Source organism: Athene noctua, chromosome 1, assembly GCF_965140245.1.
Source record: "Athene noctua chromosome 1, bAthNoc1.hap1.1, whole genome shotgun sequence".
Classification (NCBI taxonomy): Eukaryota; Metazoa; Chordata; class Aves; order Strigiformes; family Strigidae; genus Athene; species Athene noctua.
This window is the reverse complement of record NC_134037.1, coordinates 265,129,467-265,140,798: the sequence shown is the minus strand read 5'-3', so window position 1 is coordinate 265,140,798 and position 11,332 is coordinate 265,129,467. Positions and strand designations below refer to the sequence as shown.

General features: G+C 50.7%; 2 protein-coding genes across 2 annotated transcripts in view; one reads left to right on the top strand and one right to left on the bottom strand.

Moving 5' to 3' along the window:
• LOC141958828 (olfactory receptor 51E2-like) overlaps window positions 1-11,332 on the top strand; it is a 138,327-nt gene that overhangs the window by 111,566 nt on the left and 15,429 nt on the right. The window lies entirely within an intron of this gene.
• LOC141971300 (olfactory receptor 51G2-like) lies at window positions 4,518-11,013 on the bottom strand. The gene is made up of 2 exons (XM_074928560.1): window positions 10,992-11,013; window positions 4,518-5,461 (listed from the first exon to the last, which is right to left on the bottom strand). The coding sequence occupies exons 1-2, from the start codon at window positions 11,011-11,013 to the stop codon at window positions 4,518-4,520; spliced, it is 966 nt and encodes a 321-aa protein (XP_074784661.1).

Below are 11,332 nucleotides of genomic sequence, written 5' to 3'. Positions count from 1 at the left end.
GCTGTTAATACAGCTGTTTAGCACACAGTTGTGAAAACATGGGGTGGTTCTGGGTTTTTTGTTTTGTTGTTTGTTTTGTTTGTTTTTTTTTTACTGCACATCTGTGGTGAAGTCCTTATCCTAAAATATCCATCACAATTAATTTTCCTGATGTGGCGTTTTTCCATCTTGCATCGATAACAAATAAGACTCACGCTGTAGCTTTTTATGCCCAATTTACAAACAGTGTAGGTGGACTCTCGCTGTCGAGTTGCCTACCAGCTATTCTAGCGATGAATTCTCAGCAAAGCTCTTGCGTTAAGACGCGAGCTGAGCGAACAAAGCGCTTCAGGAATTGCCAACAAGTATCTGAGCCAAGTTACCTGCAGCCACCGAGGTGCAGTGACAGTATGAGTCTCACTGTAAGACACCTGCCACCCTGTTCTTTTCTTTTGGGAGGTTGTGACCGCGAGAGACAGACACACAAAGTAAATAATCCCTGGGTGCTTCTGTTCATCTTTAGTTTTTTGATGTCGGTAAATGCACCGGGGTTTTCAGAAGTGACTAATGATTTTGGTTTGCTAATGGGATGAAGACCGGGTGCTGCAAGGACCTTCCTTTCTGTAGAGATGACAACTGGATCCCTGTCTTTAAAAGCACCAGATGTGTTTTCCTGCGTGATCCTGCCACCAGCAAGCCCCAGCAGCTGCATTCAGGAAGAGGTAAGCACGTTCAGACACTAAAACCATCCAACCCGGAGGACCATTCGCAGCAGCCGCAGCAGTAAAGGCTCATAAACATTGACCAGACTTGTCCCATGGGGTCAAAATGGGTCTGAGACCAACTTGCCAGGATGGAGCGGGCAATGGGACCGTCTTCACCGTCCGCATCCATCTCCACTGCTCCCTCCCGCCATGTGGCAGTGAGAGGGGAATATACATATATAAAATATACCCACTCAAAAGCCTTCTAAGTCATTTGGAATACGTAGCCATTTATCCATACCTTCTCACCAGGAAAAAAAAAAAAAAAAATTATACATCAAGCCAAAATAGTACTTCAGAGGGAAAAGAGAAAAGAGAAATTAAAAACACAAGGCAAAGCTCAAATCCAAAGCATTTTGGAACCATAATTAAACTTCATCCTAATCGATGAATTGATCAAATGCCTTTTGTGTTTTTATTTTTTCTGGCTGTTTGCCATCACTTGTAAGCAGAAAAGCCGTACCTGTGTGTCTCCTGCTGCTATTTTATAAATTTTATAAATACAGCCAGGTCCTGCCCAGGTCAGTCGCTGTGGGCCGGCCCTTGCTGCATTTGCCGCAGAAGCTGTGCCTGTGGGTGAGCGGGACTCGGCTGGAGCCTCACCCCACCACCCACACCATTCACCCCTTCCTCGCCTCCAGGGACCGTCCCGGCTGCTGCCAGCCCGCAGGCAGGACGAGGGGTAGCGCCAGCCGGGGGATGATGGCCACTGGGCTGGGGACTAAAGCCATCCTGGTTAGGAAGGGACGAAAGGGTAGACATGGATGTGGCCAAGCAGCACCGGGTGTCTCCAGGACAAACTGTCCTCATCCCTCTTCTAATTACCATGTGGACAAAGGCTCGGAGTGCAGCAGGGCCTGTGGCGGCTCCACATGCAGGGGCCACCGGGGGTTTCCCAGGGCAGAGGAGGCCCGCAATGCAGGGCTCAGGGAGGGCTCAGCATGGGAGAAGCTCCTCCTTCCTCCTCCTCCTCCTCCTCCTCCTCCTCCTCCTCCTCCTCCTCCTCCTCCTCCTCCTTCTCTTTCTCTTTCTCCTTCCTTCTTCTCTTCTCCTCCTACCTCTTCCCCTTCCCCTCCCCATTCCCCCTCTCCCTCTCTTTGTCTCTCCCTTTCCATCTCTCATTCCCTCCTTCCCCTTCCCATTCTTCTCCCCTCCTTCTCTACTCTCCAGAAATGCCTCTGATATGTCTCAAACTGCTTCATAGAAAATAAATCCACGGGCAAGCGCTGTAAGTGATCCTGTGGTCCAAAGTGGAGAGCTCAGGGCACCACGGAACAGGAATTAGCAGCTTTAAGTGGCACGTCCATCTCTTTTTTCTCTCGCGCAGATGTTAAACCACAGTTAAGTTTCCCATCCCCAGAAGCAGCCATGAAGGTTTTTGAAGAGACGTGCCTAAGAGACGGTACCTTGTACAGAGGCTCCCGGACCTGGAGTGTCTGCCTGGCACCCCCCAGCTCCGCGGGCTGGGCAGCGAACGGGGCGGCACACGAAGCTCTGCTGGACCGGCTGGTGGAGATGCACCGAATCCCCACGAGCCTCGCTCCACTCTGGTCTCCAGCTGTGCCAATAAGTACACTAATAAATCTCCCACACATTTCCTCCCCGGCCGTCCCCCCCCCGAAAGTTCGCTTGCTGTAGCAAACGGTCCTTGGGCTTTGGCTTTTTCGGAGAACGGCTGGAGCACGGATAAAGCACAGATGTCCAGGGACAAACCCTGGAAGTTTTCAGAATGGGAGGATCCTGCAAGCTAAGAGTCTCCCCAGCAAAGCTCTTTTCGAGGCTTTTCTGCTGAAAGTTGTGTTTGTTCCCTTACGTTAATCGTTCCTCTGATGATAGCTGGCTGCCGGCACTGGGTCAGCCCTTAGATATTCTGAGCAGAGTGCTCCCACTGGGTGCTATCTCAGTGCAAACGGGCCCCCACGCCTGGGCCCGCTGTGCCAGCGCTCAGGCAGCGGTGCTGGGGGCATCTGTTGAGCAGTATTTCACCCTGTGCAAGGGCCCACCGGGACCCTCAGCAAGACAACCAGCACAGAACAAAACAAACGGCGGCCTGTGAAGCCTCCCCTCAGGAATCTTCCTTTCTCCCTTTGCATTTTATTAGGGAGATGTTCCCTCATAGCTCTTTTCTCTCTATTCTGGTACTGTCATGTGTAGAGCCAAATAGAAGACAACTACTCCTGGGTTAATCTGAGGTGTGAAGTGCTCGGCAGCTGGCAGGAACAGGCCAGTTCTGGTGTGCAATCCCGTCCCGATTCCTGCTGCCGCCTCACCTTTCCGAGGTAAACATTGACCATTTCTTCTTATTCTCCACCATGGTCAAGACTGACTAAAATAACACAGAATCCCCGAACCCTTCAGGTTGGAAAAGCCCCTCGGGATCAGCGAGTCCAACCCTCAGCCCGACTCTACAAAGTTCTCCCCTACCCCACATCCCCCACAGCTCATCCTAATGGCCCTGAAACACACCCAGGCTTAAGACCAACAAAAGTACAGCTCCATAATTTGAAGGCATGAAAGATTTTGGGCTATTTTACTCTGGACACAATCCAGGAGAATCATGAAACCTTTCTGCGTGCCTGGCTGAGACCCTTCCTACAGCAGAGCAATAGGATGCTGGGGGACAGTGTCACCCCCCATCTGTGGACTGTCCCTGGAGATCCCCTCCTCCCATCCCTCTGAGGGGTACGGTCACTCCCGGGCAGATCTCAGCGGGAAGGTTGTAGTACGTGGTCCTTAGTGTCAGAATGTTCAGCCATCCCTATGATATTTTTAAACCTCTGATTTTTTCAGCAAGAGAGCTCAGCACTCCAGACCCCCAAGCACCATCCTGACACATATCTAACTCTTGCAATCCTGTGCTCATCTACAGCGAATCCTGAAGATTTTAAGCAACTCCAACCTAATATCCTGGTATCATGGAAACAGAAAAAAAATGGCTTCATCAAGTCTTTTGACCTTTTACAGCGAATAGATGTCTTTTATTGAGAGTATTGCACACACACGTTACATTCAATGCAAAACAATGGCTGGAACGTTAGACTCGGCGGGATGGTAAGAGTGAATGACATCAAAGAGCGACGCGAAGGCAGCAGTGGTTCCATCGCTGCAGATGTGTATGGCGCTTTAGAAACACAGATGAAGGCTGAGCCTTTTCTTTAAAAGGACTGAGAGTGCTGTGGGCACACTTAACTGGACTTAATCTTCAGAAAATGCTCTGTGCTCAGCCTCTGGAGCTGAGCTCCATCTTGTGGGATGTTTCCAGTTGAATAACTAATGCCTGGGATATTCAGAGCGGCTCCAAACCCTTGGCCCAAGCCTTGTCCTGTTGAGCTTAGCCGTGCTGTAACACGTAGACAGGGACCGATGACCCCATGCAAGGCGGTCTGAGTGAAGCTTAAACGCTGTTATCTGGGTACTAGGGTTTACATAAGATGCGCTGCAGAGGCTCCTTGATCCACCTCATCGCATGACTTGAAAAGAGAAGGTCATGCAGCCCGTTTTTCTTTAATTGTCTCCCTCTAATTGGGGCTTCCATCTGTATATATCGCTGCACTAATGCTTGGGGTGTTCACAGGCTGCTGGAAGGGACGAAAGCATCATGCTAGGGCAAAACATGGAAGATCACAGCTGTGGGTTGAGGAACAGCCTCCGAGTGGATCTGCAGTTCTTTCATCTGGCAGTGACCCAGGTGGATGGAGCACCAAGGAACCAGTCCACTAGCTCTGACCAAGCGACCAGTCCACTAGCACTTTCTGGCAGAACTGGTGGAGAAAGCTACCAGTCAGAGTCACTCTTCCTCCGCAATGCCCGGAGCAAAGCCTCACGGATGTGGCTGGATTTTATGCTGTAGATAATGGGGTTGAGAGCAGGGGGGATTATAAGGTAGGTGTAAGCCACCAAAGTGTTAACCAGAGGAGGAACATTCTTTCCAAAACGATGGATCATGGACAGTCCGATCATTGGGATGAAGAACACTAGAACAGCACAGATGTGGGAGACACACGTATTCAAAGCTTTGAGACACTCCTCCTTGGTTGCAAGGCTGATAACAGTTTTAATGATCAGGATGTAGGACAGCACAATGAAGATGAAGTCCATCCCCACCGTTGATAAGAGAATAATCATACCGTAAAAGACATTGACTTTGATATCTGCACATGCTAGTTTCATGATATCAGGATGGAAGCAAAAAGAATGAGAAAGCTCAGTCTTCCCGCAATAGGTTAGTCTCTTGAGCAAGAAGGGGATGGGGAGGAGGGAGAGCATCCCTCTCAGTATAACTGCCAGACCTATCTTTATGACAGTCCTCCTGGTCAGTATGGATGCGTGTCTCAGTGGGTGGGAGATGGCAATGAAGCGGTCAAATGCCATTGCCAGGAGCACAGAGGATTCAATGAAGGACAGAATGTGGATGAAATACATCTGAGTGAGGCAAGCATCGAACCCAATCCTTCGCATGTTAAACCAAAAAAGGCCCAGAGTAGTAGGCAGCGTACATAGAACCAAGCCCAGGTCAGTGACTGCCAGCATGGAGAGGAAGTAGTACATTGGTTCGTGAAGACTTTGGGTCTTCTTTATGATGAAGAGGATCATGCAGTTTCCCGAGAGAGCTATGAGGTACAGTGCACAGAAAGGGATGGAGATCCAGTGGTGAAGGGATTCCAGGCCTGGGATGCCCCTCATGAGGAAAGCTGAAGGCTGATAGAAGGAGCCATTGAATTCCCACGTGGTATGTGAGTCATGCTCCATCCCAGCTCAGCTCTCACATGACCTCTACCTAAAACAAATCAACAGAAACTCCACGTAGTTGGACTCTGCGCCGAACAGAGAAGTGGGTAACGACAAGCGCCACATCCCTCCACCTCCCCAACAACCTGTGCAGATGCCCCCCGTCCTGTTTAGGGCCCTGCCCTAATTACCATAATGTCACATATGGCTACACTCTTCTTTAGCCATCAAACTATGAAAGGAAGGAAAGGATGGACATTGTTTCTTTAAAACGAAGAAAAAAAAAGAAAAATTTTTTTTCTTAAAATGAAAGTTAAAACATCCCTGGTGAGGGCTATTCTGCTACAGTCCTCCCCAAATTCCACAGGTTGAGACGCTCAACTGAGTGAACGAATGCTTTTTCTACAGCCAACACAACCAAGACCTGCGAAGCAGCTGGCTTCCTCGTGGTGCTGACTGGAGATCAAAGGACAGGAAAACGGTGCAAGTTTAACTCGGACTTCTTAGTTAAGAAATCAACATTGGAAACAAATGCAAAATGTAACAGAGAATCTGGCACTTAGGCACTAGTGCTCTCAGCTCAGATGGCCACCACGGTAAGGTGGATTTTCAGGGGCTCTCACAGCCAAGTTGTTGCTTATTTCATAATCTACCTTGCTATTGGGTGAAAGGGAAAAAAAGGAGCAAAACTCCCACTTGTGTGGTGCCCGTGACTTTTATTAATAGCAGGGAAATGCAAGCCAAAGCACAAGAAGCTGCAGGTTCGGAAGCACCGGGGAGGCATCCACGGAAAGTCTCTGGGTCCGAATCAGAGGGGAGGGGCACAGGGGTTATGGTGGGTCAAGAGTACGAGGTGAGTGAGGCCTTTCCAGAAACCTAGCAGATGTCTACTCTCGTGAGGACAGCAGAAGGTCACTGAGGTGGATGGGAGTTGGAGAAATGCCCCAGGCTGAGAGCAAGGAAAGGCTTGTTCAGCCTGGAGGGGGGGCGGCTTTGCAGGGACCCGAGAGCAGCCTGCCCCTACCTACAGGGAGCCATGCAGGAGGCCGAGCCCGGCTCTTCACAGCAGTCCCTGCTGGGAGGATGAGACAACAGGTATAAGATGAAGCGAGGGAGGTTTAGACTGGATATAATGAGAAATGGTTCCCCTTGAGGACCACCAAGCATCAGATCAGGTTGTGCATCTCCATCCTCAGAAGTTTTCAAGACGCAACTGGATAAAGCCGTGAGCAGCCTTGTCTGACCTCATAGCTGGCCCTGCTTTGAGCAGGAGGTTGGACTAGAGATCTTCTCCAACCTGAATGATGCGATGAACCTATGAGCCTGTGAGCTTACCATCGGCTTCAGTCCTCCCGGAGGATCCAGCACAACCCAGATTCCTACATGGCACGTGACAACGCGCCCTGGCAGAGAGGCTGACGGGGTCCCCGAGCCCTCTCTGTGCCTTCTGGGACAGAACGACTGGCTGGGTGGGTGGGGGAAAGCAGGGAATGTACCGAACAAGAGCTGATTAAAGGCAAAGAAATACTTGTGGCTTAAGTCTTAATGCACCTTCTGTGGGATACAAAACAAGCAGGTTGGCGACTGCCTGGCTTGTGAGCAAGAGGGTTTGCTACAACACAGTTCATTTTTGACTGAACACACGTATCTTCCATGATGCATTTATGTTCCTAATATGACTTTGCTCCATTAGACTCTCAGCCTGCTCGAGAGTCTAATGCGGCAATAAATCCCCAAGCTTAGCCAGGATAAACATCTTCCTGCTCCAGGACAACACAGAACTGATGGAAACTGGGGAAGACCCAAAGTCATTTTATTTCCTCCAGGCAGGGCCACTCTATCTTCCTTGCAACTTGCGCGTTAGTATCAGGAATCGCCTTGGCTGGTGTCACGGCCAGAGGGACGAGGCACAGCCCGTCTTTGGGAGCCTCGTCGGCGTGTGAGGTGGCACAGACGCGGACGGGCAGGCAGCGCCTTCCCTGACGCATCGGCAGTGGTGGGCGTTGGCAAAAGGAAACTGCCCAGAGGTACCTCTGGGCCTGAACGGCAGCGCGGAGCCCCCCAAAGGGAAGAGCTGTCAATCCAACGGCAGCCCAGCGGTGAGCATTCAGCCGCAGACTCCTGCCGTTCACTCTCGTCTGGAGGCTGGGTTAAAAAAACTGAACAAATGGAGAGCACACGTGCCTGCTCGCCTGCCCAACGGCGTCCCTTACTGCCGCGTCCGGCAGACATCCACAGCTCTCCGAGGCACTGAGATACGAGAGGTTTCCAGGAATACGGAGGTGGATGGAGAGGAGAGACTGTCAGAGCACGGTGGGAAAGAAAGGACTGGTGACAGCTCACTGGGGTCTGTAAGGGATGCTCCTCCTACAAGAAAACCTTCACGCAAACCTGACTCTGTCAGACACGGGCAGCTCCTACCGCCCTGTGTGAAGTGATTTAGGAAGGGGCTTTACCACATCTGCTTCTCCCTCAGCTACTCTGGTTTGTTGTGTGCTCCTACACGTTACAGATACGGATCCCACTCCCAGCTGGTCTTTTTCCTTCCCACGTTTTGCATGTGTGTGTGCGTATATGTGTGTGTGTCTACAAATTATATATTAAAAAATATATAAAACGCATAGACTATATAAAATATATAAACACCCATGCACACTTATTTATATTTATGTACCTTTGTATGTGTATATGTGACATATGACACACACATATATGTAACCCCTCCCAGCTGACTGCCGTGGGACAGCAGTTACACCTTTCCCATTGCAGCCGAGCCCTGACGAGGAAACAACCCCCCAGCTGGTGGAGGAAATCAGTGTAAAGGTTAACGGCAGCACCTGGGCAGGGTTTGCTGCCAGCCTAGAAAGGCATCCTACCTCAGAGAGCAAACCCCCCACCCCACCCGTGCCCAGGGCGTTTCTGCTCCCCAGGACCTGCCCTGGACAGCCTGGGGGAAGGGCTCAGGCACGAACGCGGATGCCTCATGGAGGACACGGTGCCATCCCTCCTCCAGCCCTCGAAAGCCGCCTCCTGATTTCTTGCCTGTCCCTGACTTTGATTTTCAGCAATAACTTAAGATAAGCACTGGTGCTTTAAGAGTTCTTCTCAGCGTAGGCAAGAGCAGGGGCTGGGGAAGGATGAGACCAAGAGATCTGCTTTTTTCCCAAGAGGAGGCTTTGTTATTTTCACAACTCCATCGCTGCCAGCTCAAGCATCCAAGCGAGGGCTCAGCCGCTCAGCGAAGGGAGGAGGATTAGCAAGGGGGCTCTGGGGATGCAGCACCCACAGAGATGAATTTTTGTTGACACTTTCCAGGCAAGGACGGGAAGGTGCCATTCCCACCAGCCGAGCCAGGCCAGCAGATGTTGGGAGAGCAGGCTGACTCTTGCACAAAATCCACAGCACAACAGCAGTCGGCACCACGATGGCCGGCTCATCCCCGGCCGTAGCACAGTGCCGGTGCTGCCTGGAATTACAGCCGCCCCCTTCCCCCGGTCCATCCAACCCAGCGCATCCTGTGGAGCGGCGTGGACCTCCCGAGCAGGGCTCCGGAGATGCACGTCCCCACCCGGGTTGGTGTCCAGCCCCACAAACCACAGCCACGGCACCGTCATCGGGAGCGCGGGGATGGAGAGGCCGCTCGTTGCCGCGGGTACTCACCGAGCGCGGCGGCGGAGGCCCAGGGGCTTTGCGACCTGCGCAGGCAGCACAACCCCGTTGTGGGGCAGAGGAAGAACGTGCATCCGCGTGGCGGTGTCGGGAGGGCAGCGCTTATAACGCACCCCGAGCCCTGACCCCATCCAATCACCCGGGAGCCGTGCGGAGCCCCGGCTCCCCATGCGCAAACAGCGTGAGGCGTAGCGGGGAAAACAGTGCGTGAAGTAAACGATCTTTTCCATTTACGATGCTCTCCCAGCAGGCATGATTTTCTCCTGATAGTTTATTGGGCGACATGTTTATAGCTCCCTGTGATTTATGGCTGGCAATGCTTCAGCATGCTGTCAATGCACATAATTTTTATTGTGAGAATGGATCTGTAATGCAAATAATAATAAATTTTGCAAGAAGAGTGTTTGCAGTATCTCTCTGAGGGAATAGCAGAGGTGAAGTTCTGGCTATCCCCCTGTGACCAGTGAGACACAAAATGTTTAATTAAAACCATAATATATTGCACAATAAAAACAAACCAAATATTTTGAAGGCAAACACAGACACATTAGCGGATATCCTCTCTGATGGCCCAGAAGCCTGTTTGTATCTACATGTCTCACGGTAATAATTTTATTTTTGCCACCTCAGCTGTGGCGTGGAAATTGCTATTAACCCCTATTTCTGTGGCTGCCACGCCAAGACGATGGGTTTGCCCTTTCTCCCATGAGGTGTCTGTAGTAAATACAGCCGCTGGACCTAAGAGATACTTCTGTGGCCATAAACCAGACTGTGCCCACAATGGGCACCAGTACGTTGTTATCGGAGTCCCTGGCACGCTGCTGGCCGGAGCCAACTGGCCCTCTGGCTACTCCCAGGCAGGGCCTCAGGGCCCTGAATGATGTCGCTGCCTCAGTTCAGAGGCTGGAGGGTTTGTTGGTGCGATCCTGGACCGCCTGGTGCTGGTTGACCCCAGTGCCAAAGAACAATTAATTTACAAGCATTAATTTAAAGTGAGGCAGCTGCCTGCTCCTGCCTGGTTGTTAAACCTCACGGCCAGGCTTATGGCTGAATACACTGAGCCTTGGTGACACTCATCTGAAGGGTCCTGGCAGAGCTTTCTTATCTCTACACCTGCCTGATGTGAAAAAAACAGAGGAAGAAGAAACACTGAAGGTAGCAAATGGCCTGGAGCAAGCATGTTCAAAAGTGAGGAAAGGGACATGGAAAGGGAAAGGGAAAGGGGAAGGGGAAGGGAAAGGAAAGGAAAGGAAAGGAAAGGAAAGGAAGAGGAGAGGAGAGGAGAGGAGAGGAGAGGAGAGGAGAGGAGAGGAGAGGAGAGGAGAGGAGAGGAGAGGAGAGGAGAGGAGAGGAGAGGAAAGGAAAGGAAAGGAAAGGAAAGGAAAGGAAAGGAAAGGAAAGGAAAGGAAAGGAAAGGAAAGGAAAGGAAAGGAAAGGAAAGGAAAGGAAAGGAAAGGAAAGGAAAGGAAAGGAAAGGAAAGGAAAGGAAAGGAAAGGAAAGGAAAGGAAAGGAAAGGAAAGGAAAGGAAAGGAGAGGAAAGGAAAGAGGGAAGGGAAGGGAAGGGAAGGGAAGGGAAGGGAAGGGAAGGGAAGGGAAGGGAAGGGAAGGGAAGGGAAGGGAAGGGAAGGGAAGGAAAGGAAAGGAAAGGAAAGGAAAGGAAAGGAAAGGAAAGGAAAGGAAAGGAAAGGAAAGGAAAGGAAAGGAAAGGAAAGGAAAGGAAAGGAAAGGAAAGGAAAGGAAAGGAAAGGAAAGGAAAGGAAAGGAAAGGAAAGGAAAGGAAAGGAAAGGAAAGGAGGAAGGGAAGGCAAGGCAAGGCAAGGCAAGAGGGAAGGGAAGGGAAAAATTCAGTTGGAAGGGACCTACAACAATCATCTAGTTCAACAGCCTGACCACTTCATAAAATGACTCTTCAGCCTTGGGAAGAGACAGTAAAGCAGGAAAGGTCAGTAAGGTGAGGAGTGGGGAGGAGAGAATATGTATGGAGCGATCATTCACCTTTCCTCACACTGTGTGTGCTAGGATGGGGAGGACACACCCTGAAAATACCAAGCAGATTTAAAACAACAACAACAAAAAAGTATTTTTTAAAAGAGCTTATAATGGAATTATGGCAATCATTGCTGCTGGCTGTTGTGGGAGCCCGAGGTACATAGATATAAGTTCAAGACAGTATTAGACAAATCCATAGGTG